We start from the raw sequence: 20,397 nt of genomic DNA on the forward strand, positions 1-20,397 counted from the left end.
CGAGTAGAACATGGCCAATACACTTTCTTTGTGCTGAATATCCCAAGATGAGGTTAAATTTGGAGATCATTGCATAAATGAAATAGTTTTGATCTTTAACAGATCTGTTAATAGATAATAAACTATTTACACCAGTTGGCACTAAATAACCTACTTGTGTTGCTGTGCCATTAAATTTCAGTGCAGTAGACCGGTTAGTTTGTCAGCATGTTTAAGTCTGTTGTCTTAAAATCTCTTGTTCACATTGCAGTGAGACAACATATAGTCCTGAAGAACTGCTTGGAATGCTGCTAGAAAGAGCCAAACACTATGCTGAGAATTTTGCAGGTGAGACTTTTAGCCAGACTGCATTTGATTTTTCTCTGGTTTTTTTCCTTCATAAAGCTCTTTTTCTTTACTTTTTGTATTCTGAAGTGTTTTACTATATTGGACGAGTTCAAAGAAAAACGGTTTATAAACACTGAAAAAAACGATTATTCAGGCTATTTGAGTTTGCTGATTCATATTTCAAATGTAGTTAAGTTTACTAATGTTTGGGATTCAGTCCGATTTATATTGATTCTTTTACAAGTGAACTATCTGTGAAAGAGTGAATTTTTGGGAAAGAGGTCTGATATGAACATTTAGAATTCAACGATTGTGTAATTGCATTACTGTGGGTGAGAACGATTGCAGCGAATTTATAAAGCAAGTTTTCGTGGTAAACTTGACACAAATGTACAAGACTGTTTTGCATTTAAGCTATGGAAAAGAGGGCTAAACATCCCTATTCTATCAATAGATACTGATTTCTTTCATGTGAGCCATCTTTTTTTTTTTATAGCTCAGCCTGTCAAAGATTGTGTTATCACAGTTCCAGCATACTTCAACCAGGCAGAGAGACGTTCCATTCTTTATGCTGCTGAACTGGGTGGACTGAATGTCCTGCAGTTGATAAGTGATAATGCAGCAGGTAAAGAAAGAAGAAATACCACATGATATTGTCTAGCTTGCATTGGTAGCAAGAGATAGGTATCACTTTCCTGTGTTGACATCAACGGTGTTAAGAATTTGTTATGGCAGTATTGGCATTGTTATCAATGTTAAAAATTTGTTTGGCATTTACATCAGTTTCTCTTTTGTATAGAAGTCATGAAACTTGATGATTTATTTATCATGGAGGGACTGCTCATCACACAAAAAATGTCAGTGTGACTACTTTTCATGGTCCTTTGATTACATGAAGCTTTTGCACTTATTCCATTTTTCTCTGACAATCTTACAGGCAAGGCCAACTGTTCTGTGTAATCTTTATAGCTTAATGTTCAGGTTAATCAGTATCGTGTAGTAAAGATTCTCAAACTGTAACGTGACTCCCAACCAGTGTCTGATGACGATGTCCTGATTAATGCAAAGATAGAATATAAAACTAAAGTTCATTAAACTTCATATTTACAAAACATGGTTGACCATTATGTATGCTACTGGCTACAGTTATTTATATGTTTCTAAATTTTGTATTCTTTGAATACTTATGAAGGATCTTATATCGCCATCTCTCATGCTTTGAAAGAAAAGTCTTGCTTGTGCACAATCTGGCCTTGCTATCGGTACCAGCATTTGATGGGTCCTGCAATATTAAATACTGTTCACAAGCAGTAATGAAATTTAATTGGATAAATTGCCATCACACACAAGGATTTTGTTCAGAAATTGTTATCTATTTTCGTGGGATGGAGCTTGAGAGCAATGATGATGGAATTAATAGAAAGACTACAGCTGCTTGATAACAGCCTTGCATGCTTTACGTAATATTTTAAAGACAGGAAGTAGAATGTGCAGGATATTTCATATTCTTTAGCTCAGTGACATAAAAATTACATTAGTCTTGAGTAATCAGTTATTGTTTATCTGAACTAATGGTCACTAATTCAAGATATCATGACTGTCTAAAACAAAGTAATGGTTGAAGGATGACATTAAAGCTCTTAAAATGTAATTTTTGTATGGTAGTCAGAAGAGGTTCACACACATTACACATTATGTAGTATCTAAGTCATGGAGTTCGAGTCTCGGATTCAGCCAATGTGGGTATGTGAGAAAGCTTGCCAGTAGCTTCTCGTGGGTTGGTGGTTTTTTCTGGGGTTTTCCCGGGTTCTTCCTCCACCATTAATACTGGCCACCATCTATAGCCTATCATGTACTGAAAATGGCGTTAAACCCTACAACAACAAGAAGTCATGGAATGTCACAAACTGTACTTGAATTTTTGTATATGATAATAAATGAACAGGAGATAAAAGCTATAGATGAGGCTTTAATACTATTCATTCTTATATTTATATATTTGCAGTCGCCTTAAACTATGGGGTATTCAGGAGAAAAATGTTCAACTCGACCATGCAGTATTATGTGTTTTATGATATGGGTGCCACAAAAACTACAGCTACAGTTGTTGGTAAGTACACATGGACATATGAAAAGACTAGTGTAATTCTGCATTTATGTGATTTAGTCAGTTTTTGCTTTTGTCCACCTGAGTGGTATAAAAAGGAAAAGTTGTATGCCTGTGATCTCGGAATCAAGGTAAGATAGATTCTCCAGCTCTAGTAGTTTAGTTTTTCATGCCGAGGCTAAATATGTCACAGCATAAGTACAAAAGTGACTTTAAAGATTGTCACAATTCTTGGTTAAAAAAATTTGTATATTCTAAATGTCATGTTTGCTTCCATCAGTATTAGTTTTATATCAATATTAGATTGAGCCAAAATCGGAAACTTGTGAATTCAACTTGCCTTGCATTTTTAGCTCTATAGGTCATAGACCAGAAGAGCTTATGGGATGATCAGTTGTCCATTGCCTTTCTGTCCATTAGCACACTACTTCTCCTAAGTTACTTGAAACTGTGCATACACATTTACTCCATGTTCTGTTTGGTCCTAAATGAATATGGTGCTGCTTGCACAACGAATATGGCCTCCACAGTAGCCATCTTGAAAATTTTATTGCTACTCATCTGGAATGGATGTTTATATCAACATAGGGTTTTTAGTAAAGGACTTCTTATGGTGTCTAGCTGGTTCGAAATGAAAATGGTGGTGATCTGACATCCAGTATGGCCAGCATAGTGGCCATCTTGAAAATCTTGTTATAGCCACTCCTCAGTGAATGAATGATGACCATTCATCAATATGACATCAATATGGGTTTTTTGACAGTACAACTGCTTATGTCTTCTTGGTCCTAAATGACAGTGTGGCCATCTTGAAAACTGTTTTATTGCTACTCCTGAATGGATGGTCATCATAATGTTTTGACTGAAAGATTTCTTATGATGTCTAGTTGGTCCTAAAAAAAGTTATATAAATCTAACATCCAATATGGCCACCATGACAGCAATTTTAACAGTCTTGTTATCACAACTCTACTTGAACAGAAAGTCATATTGGTTGAGGTTTGTACCAGAAGACTTCTTACAATGTCTGATTGGTCTTAAATGAAAATGGTGCTGATCTGACATCCAGTAGGGTCAGATCAGCAGCCATCATAAAAATGGAAAGTCATAGCTTGAAAATATTTTTATCTCTGCACATGGATAGCTGTATTAGCATGGGATTTTCAGCAGTAGCCATATGATATCTAGTTGTTCTTGAGTGAAAATGGTGTCAGTCATAGATCTATTGTGGCTGCAATGACAAATGTCCTAAAAATCTTGTTTTCCCTACTCCCTCTAAATGGATGATCATTAAAACATGTGGTCTTTAACATAAAAATTTCTAATGATATCTAGTTTTTCCTAAATGAAAATGGTACAAAGCTGACATCAATATGTGTACCATGGCAGCTAATTTAGAAAACTTGTTATTGTTGAAGAATATCCACGATGGTTTCTTTGCTTGACAGCTGAAAGGAATAAATGGTCTTCTCTTGTATTCCTGGATAATATGTAAGATATAGACTCTGCTCCGTCATGGGATAATTTTTGTAGTGCGGGAAAGGCAAGGGTATATTTACAGGAACAAGTTGCTCACCATGTCTCTAGTTTTAGTTAGAATTTTGCATGTTTAATTAAATCTTGTCACAAATACTTATATTGCCAACATTACAGAAGTGGGACATGTATATTTCACAAACACTAATTCTTTCATGTCAATACCTACAGGATACCAAGTTGTCCAGATGAAAGAGGGTACTAGAGCTGAGAATAACCCACAGTTGGTTATACAAGGAGTTGGGTAAGAACTTCAACTTGAATTACAGTCGATTTGCTAATACAGTGGAGTGTTGGTCTTGCTGTGAAAGGGGAGTATATTAAATTGGTTGTCATCTGTTAATTAGCCTTGTTGGTGCATTATTTTACTCATTGTAACTTTGTAAATTTTTGTTACATTGGGCATTATCCTGTTATGAGAGCTATAAATAACAGCCATAATTCTGTCTTCTCTCATGGTTCAAACCAGAACTATCACTATGTTAGACCTTTGAACAAATTTGGATTTAGATATATTAAGCATATCATTTTATTGTTTTAAATATTTTAGTTCTATTGGTCACAGATCAGATCTTGTGAGTGTTCTGCCATCTGTCCATTAGCACAAGTGTATTATTGCAACTTCTAAATTACTTGGAGAATTGCCTTGAAACTTCATTCATCCCATGGTCTAGTTGGTCCTAAATGGTAATGGTGCCTCTTGGACATCCAATATGGCCACCACTATGGCCCTTTTGAAAATCTTGTTTATGCATCTCTTTCTGAATGGATGGTCATATCAATATGTGATTTTCACTGAAAGAGCCCATAATGAATTTTAGTTGGTCTTAAGTTACAATGGTATGAATTTGAGGTCCAACATCGCTGCCACAATGGTATGAATTTAAGGTCCAGTATGGCTCTCACAAAGGTATGAATTTGAGGATTAATAAGGCTGTTACAGTGGTATGAATTTGAGGTCCAATATGGCTGTTACAGTGGTATGAATTTGAGGTCCAATATGGCTGTCACAGTGGTATGAATTTGAGGTCCAATATGGCTGTCTCAGGATAATGTTTGATTGTTCCTGAATTAAAAATGCTCATCTGCTGTCCAGTATGGCCACCATGGTGACTACCTTGAAAATCCTCTTGTTGCTACTCTTAAATGGAAAGTCATTTTTGACATGGAGGGGGGTCATCAGAAGAGTTCTTCTGGTGTCTATTTGGTCCAAAATAAAAATGATGAAAACTTGCCCTCAATATGCCCAACACAGTGGTTGTCTTGAAAGTGTTATCTCTACTCCTTCCAGATGGATGCTATATTCAGCACTGGATTCTCACCTTTAGACTTCTTATGATACCTAGTTGGCCCTAAATAAAAATGGGGCCAGTTGTAGAACAGTTATTTTTGCTGTGATGACTGTCTTGAAAAATCATGCTGCTGCTACTCCCCCAGATTGTATACAGGTAAACCACCGATTTTCCAGCAACGGATGGTCCAGCACTTCTTTTAGTCCAGACAAAATTACGAGAGGGCACATGAAATTCCTGACACCACCAAATTAGTTTACTGGGTGTGCACTGACTTGGATTGTTTACACTGCAGTTGGTGGTGGTGATACTTGTATTTTGTGCAATTCTTGGCTTATTTCACTTACATTTAACCCAAGCTGCGGCTTCTAAGAAAGATGCAAGTGTCAGTCACTATCTATACAAGATAAAGTAGAACTGTTGAAAAAACTGGACCATGGTATTTCCTTGCGAAAGCTGTGTGACACATAGAGTATGGGACCGTCCATTTAGTATGTACGAATGGAGGGGAAAGGGAATGTTAACCCAAATGAATACTGTTAGTGTACATACGCATAGAAAATGGGTGCGTGTGTGTGAAACCTCGATAATAATTTGTCTAATATGTAACCTGTTTGACTGCGTTTAGTAGGCGTTTTAATTTTAGCAGACACTAGACAAACTTTTTAAAGTTACACAGCTTATTTATTTTATGCAGCAAGACATTCAACATTGGCGGACTATTTTATTGAACACGTTATTATTAATCCTTGATCGTTTCTGTGTGGATTAAATATAGGCTATTTTGTTGAATTCTGGGGAGGAGGTAGTCAAAGCCTACGTACACAGGTGGGGGGGGTGTAAAAAAGTGTACAGGTGGGGTAGGGGTCACGCTTTGCCAGATTTTTGTGTACATACTAAATGGATGACCCCTGTTGGTTCATCAGCTGTTTATGATATAAAGACGCAGAAGGAAAAATAATGAAATTCTATTCAGACAGTGATTCCAACAAGTGAACGAACATTAGAAAAACTATGAAAGATGGTAAGAGGACTGAGTGATGATAGAATGGTTTCGACAACATCGGAGTGATGGAGTGGACATGTCTGGCAGAATGGTAATGGACCAGTCTCAATTGTTTCATAAAGAACTTCAAGTAGAACATGAGTGTGACTACAGTGAAGAATAGCTTCAAAGGTTCAAGAAGCGTCCTGAAATTTTCATGTATAAAGTGTGTGGAGAAGAACTGTCCACAGACCACGAAGGAGCTGCCGAGTATGTTGACAAATTTCAGAAGCTTGTAGTTGATGAGCACCTCAATCCTGAGCAGGTGTGTAATGCAGATGAAACTGCATTATATTGGCGATGCTTGACCTTGGTTGGTCCGGCAAGGCTTTGGAACCAAGGGTGCCGGAAAATCTGTGGTTTACCTGTATTCGTATTGACATGGGGTTTTCACCAAAAGACTTCTATTGTCTACTTGGTCCCAAAATGAAAATGGTACTAATCTGGTTGCAATATGGCCAGTACAGCAGCTAAATTGAAAATCTTGTTTTCTATGAAGAGTATCATGTATGATTTTAGCACTCTGTGGTTTAAAGGAAGAAATAGTCTTATCCTGAATTCATGAAATTTGATTTTTGCCCAGTGGAGCATCAGGCCCACTGGGGGCCTCCCATTCACAGTATGGCTTCGATTCCTTTCTAGTGTCAGGTCATATAACAAAAACAAAGAAATAATTGCTTACATGATTATAGCAGAGAGCCAATGTAATATTACAAATTGTCAGTGTTAGATGTGTTTTTGCTACTCTTTTGAAGTGATAGAGCATCCGCCTCGGATGCAGGAGGTCGTGGGTTCGATCCCCCAGCTGAGTCATACCAACAAAAATGTCGCTCAGCATTATGAGGCTAGTGTTAGGACTGGTCGTCCCAGTGTCAGGATAATGTGACTGGGGGGACATAATGCCACATGTCTGCGGCATGATGCACCAGTGCTAGACATCACTATAAAACCGTAACACTGCAGACATCTTGGCGATATGACTGAATTTTTTTAAAAGCTATGTTAAAAATTCAAATCACACACACTTTTGAAGTGAATTTTGCAGGTATTTAACATGTTCTTGCATATAAAAACTTGGTTTTATTATACATTTTAGCTATGACCGTGATCTTGGTGGTTTGGAATTTTCCATGAGGTTACGTGATCACCTGGCCAGAATATTTAACAGTCAGAAGAAGACCAAGACGGATGTCTTCACAAATCCCAGAGCTATGGCCAAGCTGTTCAAAGAAGCACACCGAGTGAAGAAAATCCTCAGTGCCAACAATGACCACATGGCTCAGGTCCGAGTTTTATTTATATACTGGTTGCCATGATTAGACCATGCTTGATGATGCACACATTACCCTCCTTCACAAATGTTTTTCAAATGTTTCCTTTAGGATGATTTCTGGTAACATATTAGAGGATTTTTTTTTTTTTAAGTGGATATTTTACGTAGCTAGTGGTCCAAGCAATCCAGAAGCATGAAAATATTATAGGTGCATTTTCTAGTACCACCCTTAGTTGAATATACATCCCTATGTAGTAGTCATTACATAAAAATGTGTAGGAAACTGCTGTGTCACCATCACTTCATAACATAATTGCTGAATGAACAGATTTCTTTTAGCAGATACATAAAAGTGGAAATACCTTGGTGTTTGATTTTCTTCATTATGACGCAGTTGTTGAGCTTATATCAGAATAACAAGACAAAAAAGCCTCTGAGGCTAATTTATGGCAAGTCACTAATAGATGAAGTTTTTCCAAAGGGTTTTTTACACTTTTAGTGGACTCTTATCATTTTCGTTTGCAGCACTATTCTTGCAAATATTAAATATATATATATATATGTAAAAACATACATTTTTTTTTCTATTCATTGTAACAAGTGATGCCATATCAGTGAAGTAATGGAATGAGATGTCGTTTCAGTCTGCATGGTTTTACAAAAGCAGACATCCTTTGCAGAACCTTTTCCTACAGTATGCATACCCTATTTTAAAAAATATGTACAATTGAAAGTGCTGTACAACTAGAATTGGCAAATGGAAATGTGTACAAGATGTATTTGTATGACTCATTTTTTTCTGATCTTTAGTTTACGCACAACTTGCCAAGTGTTAAAATTGACACAATATTATGAATTTCTTGAGCTTTTGAGATTTATGGATTCCCAATCCGTGTTGGAAAAGAATTTGATGCAGATTTTTTCTCTGAAGAACATTTCAAAAGATCATCTAAGCAACCATCATACCTCTGCTCTGATTTTTTTTAAATATGTTGTTTTGTGGGGTTTTTTTGTTGTTTTTTTTTTTCAAATTGTGTGTTGCATATTCTATTGCATTGTTTTTATGGCCTTTTGGGTATGTTCAAATATTGTTTATATATATAAATTCACAGCACCTGTTTATGTTCACAGGGTCAAATTAATAAAGTTCATGCATATTATTATTTATGTAAAATGCTTCCTTTGCAGGGACCAATGGATTTACCTGATAGGGTGACAAGCCAACATCTGATTCATCAGATGGGTGTAAACTTCAAGTGTAGCAAGAAATTTTATTTTGTAAACCTTTTTGTGCATATTTTTAGGATTGAGACAGCACATGATAATAACCTTTTGGGTATATAAATCTAGCACAAGCTACCATGTTATTTTCATATGTAAGCAAAAGCTATTAATATTCAAGCTTTATTGGATTACTAATGCTTTTAATATCTCTACCCACGAGACTGAGCATATCAGGTTCCTTTATCACAACAGGAATTACGATACAAATTGTGTTATGTATTGTGCTGGGACCAAGCCGGTGATGCATAGCAATATAAGGCACCTGTCGATATTGGCTCATTAGGTAACATGTCAGCTGGAGAGAAAAAATGGTTTTAGCAAGAAACCACTTTTCTTTTGCCACCTTGATCAAATTTTGTAAATATTTTTTTTTTAAGCAAGGAAAATACAATCTCAGCTGAAGAGGTCTAGATTAAGGTCACAATGGCTATAACAAAGAGATACTTTTATGTCATGTACCTAGTCCATTAGTAGCCTGCATTACTGGCAGCCATTTTTGCTTGCTTTCATATGACAGGGAAGAAACCTATTGATTTTGGAGTCAATAGGTCAAGGTCACAGCAACTACTTGCATAGTACAAAAGTTAAATGGGTAGTCTTTTGACTACCTGTGTGACTGACCAGTGAAAAAGAAATATACATAAAGACAGTCAAGAATGCATTTTACTATATGGTGGTAGTATAATAAAGCATTTACAGTACTCTTATATGGTACTTGGCTCCTAAACAGCCTAGAGCATAGGGTCCGGCTTCCAAGTCAGCCTTGGTTGGTTGCCATGGTTCGTGGATCATTTCCATGGCACAGTGTAACCAATACTGTGTTAAAGGGATTTTTAAAACCATTTTTTTAAAACTACCTAACATTACATCTGGCCTTTTTGTGTATTTTCTTATTTATTACAGTTTAAGGCTTTCCAGATATTTACCCTTTTGGTCCAGTAGGGAGATATTTTTAAAAAATTAGCTTGAACAGTTTATTTTAACTGTAGCCAGGTACATTGAGTGAAGTTGGGTGTGCACAGCATTCCCTTTTGAAACGATGAGTGCAACTCGTGAATTACCATTAGTCATCCAGCTGAGAATAAAGCTCTCCAATGATTTACCAATGGGTCTCTTGGACTGCTCCAGTTTTAACAGTTAAAACAGAAAAGACTTTTGATCTGAAATTCGTGTACAAAAATCTTGTATGACAAATTCCCATATCCATTAAAGTTTGTTTAACCCATGTATTTTTGTAATGGTGACAAGTCTTTGTCAAGAATGAACTAAATAAAAACTAATCGTGGTAATTTGATTTACATTAGATACCTAGCATCACCTTATTCAGAGATTTGCCAGTCCTAAAACATGTTTAGAAACACCTGTATGAAGCCCCTATTATAAGATTGGCCAGTCCAAAAACATGTTTAAAACACCCATATAGAGACCTTATTTTGAGATTGGCCAGTCCAAGAACATGTTTATAACACCTGTATAGAGACCTTATTTTGAGATTGGCCAGTCCTAAAACATGTTTAAAACACTTATATGGAGACAGTATTTTGAAATTTTTCTGTCCTTAAGCAATTTGAAAAATGCATGTATGAAGACATTATTCTGACATTGGCCTGTCCTAAAGCATGTTTGAAAACACCTGTATGAAAATTGTTGGAGAGCTGTGTGGGTTTGACTGTTTGCAGTATTATTTGCTATTTACAAAGCTCAAATTATCTCATTTGAACTGTATTGTAAAATATGGAAATATGATCTGTTTGCAGGTTGAGGGTTTGTTGGACGATCAGGATTTCAAAACCAGAATTACAAGAGCAGAGTTTGAGGAGATGTGTGCAGATTTGTTTGAGAGAGTCACCAAACCATTAGAGGAAGCTTTGAAAGTTTCTGAAGTAACTTTGGTGAGTTATTCATGATTATTCACATCTTTAGAAACAACTACAGGAGAAACGGTATGAAATTCTAATAATCAGAATGTAGTGTAGAATGTTTGATGTAATTTTGAACACATTGTTTTTGAACGAATTGATGATCTACAATTATTGGCCGTGGTTGAGGTCAGTATGTTTTTGAACCATTAATTCTTACATGAGTGACAGAAAGTGGAGAGCATATTTTAGGTTCATTGAATTTGTATTTACCAAAACAAAGTTATATAATTGTGTTATTACATGATTCCTTTGCAGTCTTCTCAATGTTTGTGTGTGGTGATCTTATCTGACAATACAAAGTGTGCCAACCATTTTTGGGGTACACAAATTAAATGATTCAAAGAAAACAATTAAAATTTACAGTGATGTCAAGTCCATACACTAAATTGTACAATGTCATTTATTGTGTGGGTTATATGCCCCCATAGCACTGCCATAGAGGTTGGCAAGTATGCACTCCACTTCACTGGATTTGTGGGCAGGAATTTTTTTAAAAAGTTTGATCCATGTGTATATATCAAATGCTGACTCTAGCCCATATCGCTGATGAGATTTGAAGTTGCTTCATATACATTTTGGGACTGGAGATTTCTCTTACTGGGGTAAGATAATGTAACTCCTTTTCTCCTCGTGTATACGACCAGAAAAGTGTATTTAAAAAAGAAACCAATTTTCGGAGTTAAGTTGTTTTTTTTTATAAAATATAATTCTTGCCTGATCGTATTACATGCACACCCTTGTAGCCTCATCAGGTACCTTGAAACCAGATACAGCGTGCACATCCATTAAAGCAATAACATATGGACAGCATTTAGTATGAACGCCTTTACACAAGGGGAAATCACTCTTGTTTATCCTACCTAGGTGGAAGGTTTGGTTTGCTTTTGTGAGGGTTTGATGCCATTTGTCATCACATGATAAGCTATGATTTTTAGCATTGCTGCGATATACTGATAATTCAACATTTCAACGACAATACAGTCCTTTCAAGTAATGTACGGAAACAAAAGCAAAGACAAAAACAGGCATATTGAGTGAGACAGAAACATACAAAGACAGAATGAAGAGTCAATATGGTAGAATTTATTTTGTGCTGTGTGTTGAACTTTGTTAATAGTAGCATCGAAGTACTGATAGACAATGAATAAAGTTATTTTTTATGTATTTACATTATTTTATGTAGTTTACATAGTACTTGCCAGCTTTTTAAGACGAGTTGAATGTAAAATTTATGAATGTTGTACATCTTTTATTTACGTATATTCAGGGCGAAATAACTGAAGTCATTTTAATGGGTGGATCAACCAGAATTCCAAAGGTTCAAGATTTACTGATGAAATATATTGGCAGGTATGTGTATTGGAACTTAAATTATATTGTGATGTAATAATTAATTTTGTTTTTAGACATGTAAGATTTTTTAAAATTTAAATTTTTTAACATTTTTCATACATTTCTTCATTTACTTTTCTCATTCTAATACATTCCCAATCAGTTATGTTAGGAATATTAGCCTTAACCTTGCAAATCCAGCCCTACTAAAGGACAAAAATTGTCTTTTCCTATTTCCAATAGACAAAGGTCAATAACTCTTGCCCATTATATCCCTTTGGCACCTCCAGGTGTCTCCAGTTTTCAGCTTCGCTACTGTACTGATCACACTGTGCAGTTTATCCTCCGATAATCCAAGCCATTTTTTTGTTCTATATTCCTTTTGGATCTTTTGTGTGGATTAATAATTCTACTGCAGGTTGTATACTTTTTTCAATGTCTGCCATATCTGAGTGATTTTTTTTTAACTTTAGGGACTTTTAAGTCCATGTCACATCACACCAGTTACCAGTCATCCATCCGTCACCAGCCTTACAGTTGTCACAAAACGTATAGCACCGAAGACCTTTTGAGAAGATGGCCCAGCCAACTAGTTTGTTGCTTTCATTTTGACTTATTGGTGGAACGTTTCTGAATTTTAAGCAGCCCAGTGAGTGCAAGTATCCCTGCACATGCAAGCATCTTTCTGGCTCATTCCCCAATCAGATAGACTTGAAGCAACAGATACCTTCAGTACTGATTTACTGACACTTGACAAGAATGTAGCAGCTGTTCATATGTCTGCTTGTCTGTTTTATAAGGTGGGCGAATATGTTTCATAGCTGGTTTGGGATGTCGTTTCACCGTCTTCATTATTGGCACTTTTCAGACTCGACAGAGACACCTGACAATAGCCATGCTGGGATCATTGACCAGGGCTGTTCACCATACCATGGCCAATTGTTGTTGTTGTTGTTGTAGGGTTTAACGCCATTTTTTCAGTACACGATAGGCTATACATGGCGGCCAGTGGTGGAGAAAGAACCCGGGAAAACCCTGGAAAGGACCACCGACCCATGAGAAGCTACTGGCAAGCTTTCTCACATACCCACATTAGCTGAATCCGAGATTAGAACCCACACAGACAGAGGTGAGATGGCAGTGATCTGTAACGGAGAGCGCTCGGGGCACCCTATGGCCAGTACTTTGAAGGTTTCAGCCAATTTACTCTTGATACGCTATCTTGCATGCCTGCAATCCACCAATGCTTTGGAGGAAAAATAGAGGAACTTCTGAGACAGGCAGCTTGGGAACTGCCCCTCCACCTCGCCGCATATTCCATGTGTACATTGGAACCACTCAACCCCCGCCAGTGTGAAGGTATGTTAAGTGGCCTCAGAACTGAACTTCTCAGTCACATGCACCAATATTGATCCCCAGGAAGCAGTCATACAGAGGCGGTAAGAAGCTGAAGTTTGAGTTCACTAGATCTCCCAATTCCCGCAGAACAAGGGGGAGAGTTCTGAGTGGCTTTGGGTTAAATTAAAACTAACTCTCTTCTCTCTTCCTTCTTCACGGATGCTTCATCAAATTGGAAGAAGGATGCCTTTGTACAACAAGAGATATGGTTGTCATACCCCTACCAAACAAAAACAAAAAGACAGGTGGTGGAGCTTGTGCAAAGACCACAATGCCTGGGGTTTTATTCAAGGCCATTTCTTGTTTGGAAATAAAATCACAATTTGAGACCCATCAATCTGCCTTCACATTCGATGTGACGAGTATTCCATCAGTCTTGATCTGACACATTATTTTCACATCCACCCTGTTTTGAACATTTTCTGTTTTGCTTACCACTTCACAAGTTCAAAGTTCTCCCTTTTGCCTGAACATCAGCCCTTGGGCTTTTCCCAAGATTATGGATTTAGTATCACCATCATCTACAACGATGGCTGTGTAGCTGGATGACGTCCTCCAGAAACATACGGTAAGTTCTATTCTACCCCAGGGCAGGAATGATCTCTTTTTGTTTATAGATCAATCAGGCTTTCTAGTGATCGAGGAAAAAACAGACCTCCATCGATCCCAAAAGTTTATCAACGTGGACATTGATTTTTTGAACCATCTGGAATCTGGTGCCTATTCTCCTGTTCACATAATCAGAATCATTGAGCTCATTTCCAACAGACTTGGATTTCAGTGAGAGCAGTTTATTCAATGCTGCAGCAAACTTGATCCAACTAGGCCATCATTTTTATGCAGACATTGCTAGCACAGTGGCGCCCCTTTTCTACTCCCTCAATCAAATAGAGATCATGTTAGAGATTCAATCATTCCTGCAACCCAGGTTGACTGACCATGGAAATCCTGCTGGAGAAGACCCAAGTGGAAATAATGGTAGGTACCAATGCTAGAGAGAAGCCTGTGGAATTACCTCTGCACATTCAACATCACAGAAATGAAGGCTGTCATCAGCACCTTTCACTTCTGAAAAGATCAAATCTGAGGCCAAGCCGGTCCTCATTAGTTCCTATTAGTCTGTGGTGGTGACCTATCTCGAACAGGGAGGCACTAAATCACCCGACCTTTGTGTCCTGATTTGGCAGTTTCTGCATTGGTATGACAATCTCCATATCAGCATACAAACCAGAGACATTACTGGCAGATTCAACGTCTTCGTCGCTCTGTCCAGAAGAGGTCAGCCCTTCACACGGAATGGTCTCTCTGTCAATCAATCTTCACTCACATGTGCGTACTTTTGGGACATCTGATGATTGACCTCTTTGCAGTGAGGTAAAATCAACAAGCTACCCACTTTATTCTCTCCAGTTCCAAACCCTAAAGCTTGTGCCATGCTATATGCACTACCAATCATTTGGGAGGGGTTGTGGGCATTTGCCTCGCCTCCCACGGTGCTGATACCAAAACTAATCCAGACATTATGGGATCAGAATGGCAAGATGATTCTGATAGTTCCCGTCAGATGGGACGAGTCCTGGGTCACTGATCAGTTTGTTCTAGCGATAGATCTGCCCAGAAAAGACCACTCCAGTGGCCTAGTGGTTAGAGCGTCTGCCTCGGATGCAGGAGGTCATGGGTTCGATCCCCAGCTGAGTCATACCAAAGACTTACAAAAATGGTGCTAACAGCTGCTTCGCTTGGAGTTCAGCATTAAGACCAGGGCTGAGCAAATTTATTTTTTAACCAATAGTCCAGGACAAGTGGTTTCAGAAAATTCACTAGTCCCACTTTCTCTTTACTAGTCCCACCTTACTTTTCACTGGTCCCAAAATGGTAATCACTTGCCAAGATTTGATGAGACGTATATACTTAATCCATAGAAGAAGACGAAATAATATACAACATAATTATTTCTTAAAAGAATTTAATTTTTAAAAACATTGGTTGTTAAACATTTGGCTTCTTCAGGTTCAAGTATATATGTTTTAGCTCACGGATTTGAAAATATGTCCATGTATATGTCTGCCACCTTCCGAGTCATTATATTCAAGACAGGGATTAGAAGCACACTCAGTATCCGTCTTACGTTTTATTCCTCCATTTTCAAACAAATTTACCTTCTCCGAATCGCCGTCATTACCTTCCTTGCGAAAATAATTTAGCAAACTCATTGTATCTGCAGAGTAACTATCAGCTTGCTTGACAACTACTTCTAAAGTGATCATAAGATCAAATTTATCTTTTAAATACGAACTGAAACGGCTCATTAATTAGCGTAATTGTTTCGCTTCAAACACAATATCGCACATGGAAGTTAATCATCTGTAAAGTCAATTATAAATTAAAGAATCGTTACTGTCATTTAATCAGTTCATAAAGGAAACCAACACTGATGTCGGTAAAGTACCTTTCATTAATTTAATTACACTGACTCGCTGGATTAAAATCATAGTGAGCCGCTGGTTATGATCTAGATTGAGTAAACTCATTGCAACAAAACCGCTTACAACACTGCTAATTGATCATACTGGCTTTCATTTGTTTGACGTGTTTTGATTTGCCGATAATTTGGTCGCTTAGCCCAATATGCAGTCAAGCGATAACAGGATGTAAATGTATACACGAAGAGGAGTAGAATCAAGTATTCAGTACACCCAGAAGGCATGACTGGCCAAATAAAGGTCGATATAGTGATTAAAGCACAAAAATAAGGACTAGCCCGATTTTTTTAAAAAGCACTTGTCCCGAACTAGCGACTTGGAAAATTTTACTTGCCAGACTTCAAAAATGACTAGTCCGGGACGTCGGGCTATGGGATTTGCTCAGCCCTGAAGACGTTAGTGTTAGGACTGGGAGGCCTGTTGTCAGGATAGTGTGACTGGTTGGGACATCATGCTACATGTCTGCAGCATGATGCCTCAGTGCTAGACATCGCTATAAACTGTCACACTGCAGACATTGTAGCAATATGACTGAAAAATTGTTAAAGCTATGTTAAAAATCCAAATGACACACACACACACACTGCCCAGGAAGATTCTGGCCAATCCAAATCTCCAGCAACCATGGTCATGGGTGGACCTTCCCTGCCCAGACTGTCCTCTTGTTATATGCTTGGCTATTATCAGAAAAGCATTGTGAGACAGACAATTCAAACCTTTAATTGTGGAGTGAATCTCAAGAGCATGAAGGCCCTCCTTGCTGTAGGCTTATGAGGGAAAGTGGCATGTTTTCAGGAACTGGTGCAATACCAACAACATTGGCCCTCTACATGCCTCAATCCCTCAAATGGCCAACTTTTTTCTCTGGTTCTTTGAAGAGCAACAGTTGGCCCCAATCTCTGTCAAAGGCTACCACCCCATGATATTGAACACATACCAGCATCATGACATACATGACTTTGGGCATGATATAGACCTGTCAGATCTTTCAGACCTTTTTAATTTCAATCAGCCAAAGTCCCTCACTAGCTTTTAAATGGAACAAATCCTAGGTTTCAACATGGCTCGTTTAGAATCCATTCATACATCTAGCCCATACTTCATTATAGTCACTATCAGGTTTCCTGATAGCTTTAGCATCTGCATGTAGGTTAAGTAAGCTGTTAACCCGAACTCTTTTCGGTTCAGATCGGATGTATCAGTGGTTCTCTTGACACAACCAAGCTTTGTAGCCTGAAACAGGTTACCATCTGTAGGTAACCATAGTCATCACCTGCTCACTCTCTTCCAATATATAATACAAGCTGTTGCTTGGCTTGCTGAGTCAACCTTCATGCCTTCATCTCGGCGATTTAGCATCATAGAGGCAACCTTAATTCAATTTAAATCAATCTTTAAGCCAGTTAGCTTTGCTGGATTCGCTAGTAATAATTCATTGATAAGAAGATTTCAATCTTCTTCTTCTTAATCATAGAAAAGGGTTACAGATCTTGTTACCTCAGGCTGTGTTGCTTTTATATTTAGGAGAACACATCATTTTCACGGGAAATCGAACTCTTCTTCCCTAGAAAGTTGCCCAAAGTAGAAGTCAGATGCTCAGCATCTCCTGTATCTATTACTGACTCTCCTAACATAATGTGATTGTGGGAAGTATTCAATGCAGAACGCAAATTTTATAGTAAATTGTTTTTCTAAGAATACTTACCCAATCACATAACTTAAAAACCCACCCCGCCTTAGTATCTCACTCAGATAAAGACCTGGTGCTGCGAATGGGAGGTAATGTGCATGATTTATTGCCCTTTGTCTATTGGAAATGGACAGGAAAATACTATTTTTGCCATATAGCAGGGCTAGATTCATAAGGTACAATGCTAATATTCCTAACATAATGTGATTGGGTAAGTATTCTTGGAGAAACATGATTTACTTGAAAATTTGCATTCACCAAATTAAATCCAATTAAATTTCTATCAGATCTGAACTTGGAAAAAGTATCAATACAGATGAAGCAGCCGCCATGGGAGCCGTGTATCAGGCAGCATACTTGGGGAAGGGATTCAAGGTTAAGACATTTGGTGTCAAGGAAGGAAACATTTACCCAATTGTTGTGAGTACAGTTTTCTGATGTTTAATTTTATTTCAGATCTGTTATATCAGAAATTTTAAAGGAAAAGACTGACATGTCTCAATGGTATGGATGGTGTTCTGAGTTGAAAAAGAGACTGTATTACAAACCACCAAAAATTAGTATGATGCATTAGCTAAATGTGTAATTGTTGTCTCAATATATCCTTTAGTGATATGTGTTTTGGCTAAAGTTGGAAATTTCTGGTTCAGTGCAGTGCAGTATATAAGAACTGAGCTTTTCTCAAAACTTGTACAATATATTTTGCATCATGATACATATAAGAAATAAGAATATATAATACCATAGAATTAAACATTTTTCTGATTTCAACATTACAGAGAGTTCTTTATAATAGAGCAAACAATAGCAGTACAGGAGTATGTTGATGAGTGTTGTATAGCCTGCTGCTTGAAGATTATGTAGCCCAGAGTACTGTGGTATCATCAGTCTTAAATAAACAATAAATAAAAGTATTTATTACCTTTATTACGACTGTTGTCTTAAGTAGCAGAAAAGAGTGAAGTTTTGTAAAATTCAACAAATAATTTATTTCCCTAGAATAGAAAGTGAAAATTAATAAAGGACTTGAGAGTATTGAGAATTAAATCCCAAAAAGTTCTATCACCAGTCCTAATCAGTAAAGTTGGACTAGTAAACAAGTACATGTGATATTGACAAAATGGAAAATTTGTGATTTCAGAGTCCTGATAGGTTAAATTCATGGTACTACTTACATGTAAGTCGCCTATCCAATGTTGCTGTTAGAAAATGTAGAAACAAAATATAGCTCTCTACTATCCAGAATTGAAGCTTATGCGAGTGCTGATGTAGCAGTGTTGTCACAATGATTTTTATTTTGAGGCAGCAGCTTTTGGGGTAGGGTGAAATTTTTAAGATTGAGTTTGATCATGTATCCTTATATTAATAAATTTTTACAAGAATTCAAGTGGCCACATTTCCCTGGTTATGACACTTAAATAAGGTAACCTGCTTATTACAGGTAGAGTTTGAAAAGCACCATTCCAGTGAAGAAAGCTCAGAGCATGGCAAGGTCATCAAGAGAACCTTGTTTGGAAGAATGAACCCCTACCCTCAGAGGAAAGTCATGACATTTAACAAGCACCTGAAAGACTTTAACTTCAATGTCAGCTATGGAGATTTGTCATTCCTTTCCCAAGATGAGGCTGCGTAAGTTTGTTTTAATGAACTTTAAAATCTGGGAAATAAAATGTCTGGTAAATTTTGTACTTTACTTTTGATGTTTGTGTTGGTTATCACGCAGTCATACTGACAATGTAAACAAGTTGTTTGTTGGGTGTAACGCCATTTTTCAGCACACGATAAGCTATACATGGCGGCCAGTATTAATGGTGGAGGAAGAACCCGGAAAACCCCCCTGAAAGAACCACCAACCCACGAGAAGCTACTGGCAAGCTTTCTCACAAATAACAATCTGGTTCTATTTTGGGATTTAGTGGAAATAGGACAGACAATAATTGCAATGAACACGATAAATCTAAAAATATACAGCTAAGCTGAAAGAAATATTAATACATCTAATATGAAATAGTTTAAAATATCCATACGCTGTTTTTAAATAAGCAATAATGTAAAAAAATATCTTTAATTTTTTGGGTTTATGGGGATGAGTGAAGAAAGGAAGGTACTGAAAAAGACACTGAGACAATGACAGCTGATGATGATGACTATGCATTGAAAGTAAAGATCCATAGGAAAATTTATCATGACATCAAAATAATCTGAGGAAAAGTGAAAAGGACAAAATTGCTGAACTTGGAGCTCTTGAAAAACAGCTTGATGACAAGCTACAAGAACTGAAAAATTCACTCTAAAATATTTTGGAATTTGTAAATAGTGTAGTGTAGACAGAATAAAATGAAAATTTGTTCAGTGACTACTTTATTCTAATGCCCAGATGTAGGATGTTAAATATTAATGGGAAAGATATCAGTGATCATACCATTGACCTCCTGTTTTATTTTTATTTTTAAAATAAATTTGCAAGATATGTTCCTCATTTGGAGTAATAGTAAGTATTAACTTGTGTTTACTTACAGTTTCATTTACGTATCCTTTAAAATTAATGTAATAATACACCTTAAAAAACATGATTTGGAACCTTGAAAAACCAAGGGGAAAAAACTTGAAATTTTTTTTTAATGAAATATGCTAATAACCATGGAAAGAGACTGACCTATAAATAAAATGAAATAATTTAATTACATGATTTATTCCTTTGATTTTGT

The 20,397-nt window shown here is 37.0% G+C and overlaps 1 protein-coding gene across 2 annotated transcripts in view; it reads left to right on the forward strand.

The window, feature by feature from the left end:
• LOC149794226 (hypoxia up-regulated protein 1-like) overlaps positions 1-20,397 on the forward strand; it is a 75,301-nt gene that overhangs the window by 13,446 nt on the left and 41,458 nt on the right. For both annotated transcript variants that reach the window (XM_089968346.1, XM_089968347.1), the window contains exons 7-15: positions 251-327; positions 824-952; positions 2,333-2,437; positions 4,142-4,214; positions 7,404-7,590; positions 10,622-10,756; positions 12,054-12,136; positions 17,977-18,109; positions 19,131-19,318. In XM_089968346.1, the coding sequence (XP_089824472.1) occupies positions 251-327; positions 824-952; positions 2,333-2,437; positions 4,142-4,214; positions 7,404-7,590; positions 10,622-10,756; positions 12,054-12,136; positions 17,977-18,109; positions 19,131-19,318 (1,110 nt within the window). The remainder of the gene's footprint in view (positions 1-250; positions 328-823; positions 953-2,332; positions 2,438-4,141; positions 4,215-7,403; positions 7,591-10,621; positions 10,757-12,053; positions 12,137-17,976; positions 18,110-19,130; positions 19,319-20,397) is intronic.

Source organism: Sinohyriopsis cumingii, chromosome 8 (assembly GCF_028554795.1).
Source record: "Sinohyriopsis cumingii isolate HCF-2022 chromosome 8, ASM2855479v2, whole genome shotgun sequence".
Classification (NCBI taxonomy): domain Eukaryota; kingdom Metazoa; phylum Mollusca; class Bivalvia; order Unionida; family Unionidae; genus Sinohyriopsis; species Sinohyriopsis cumingii.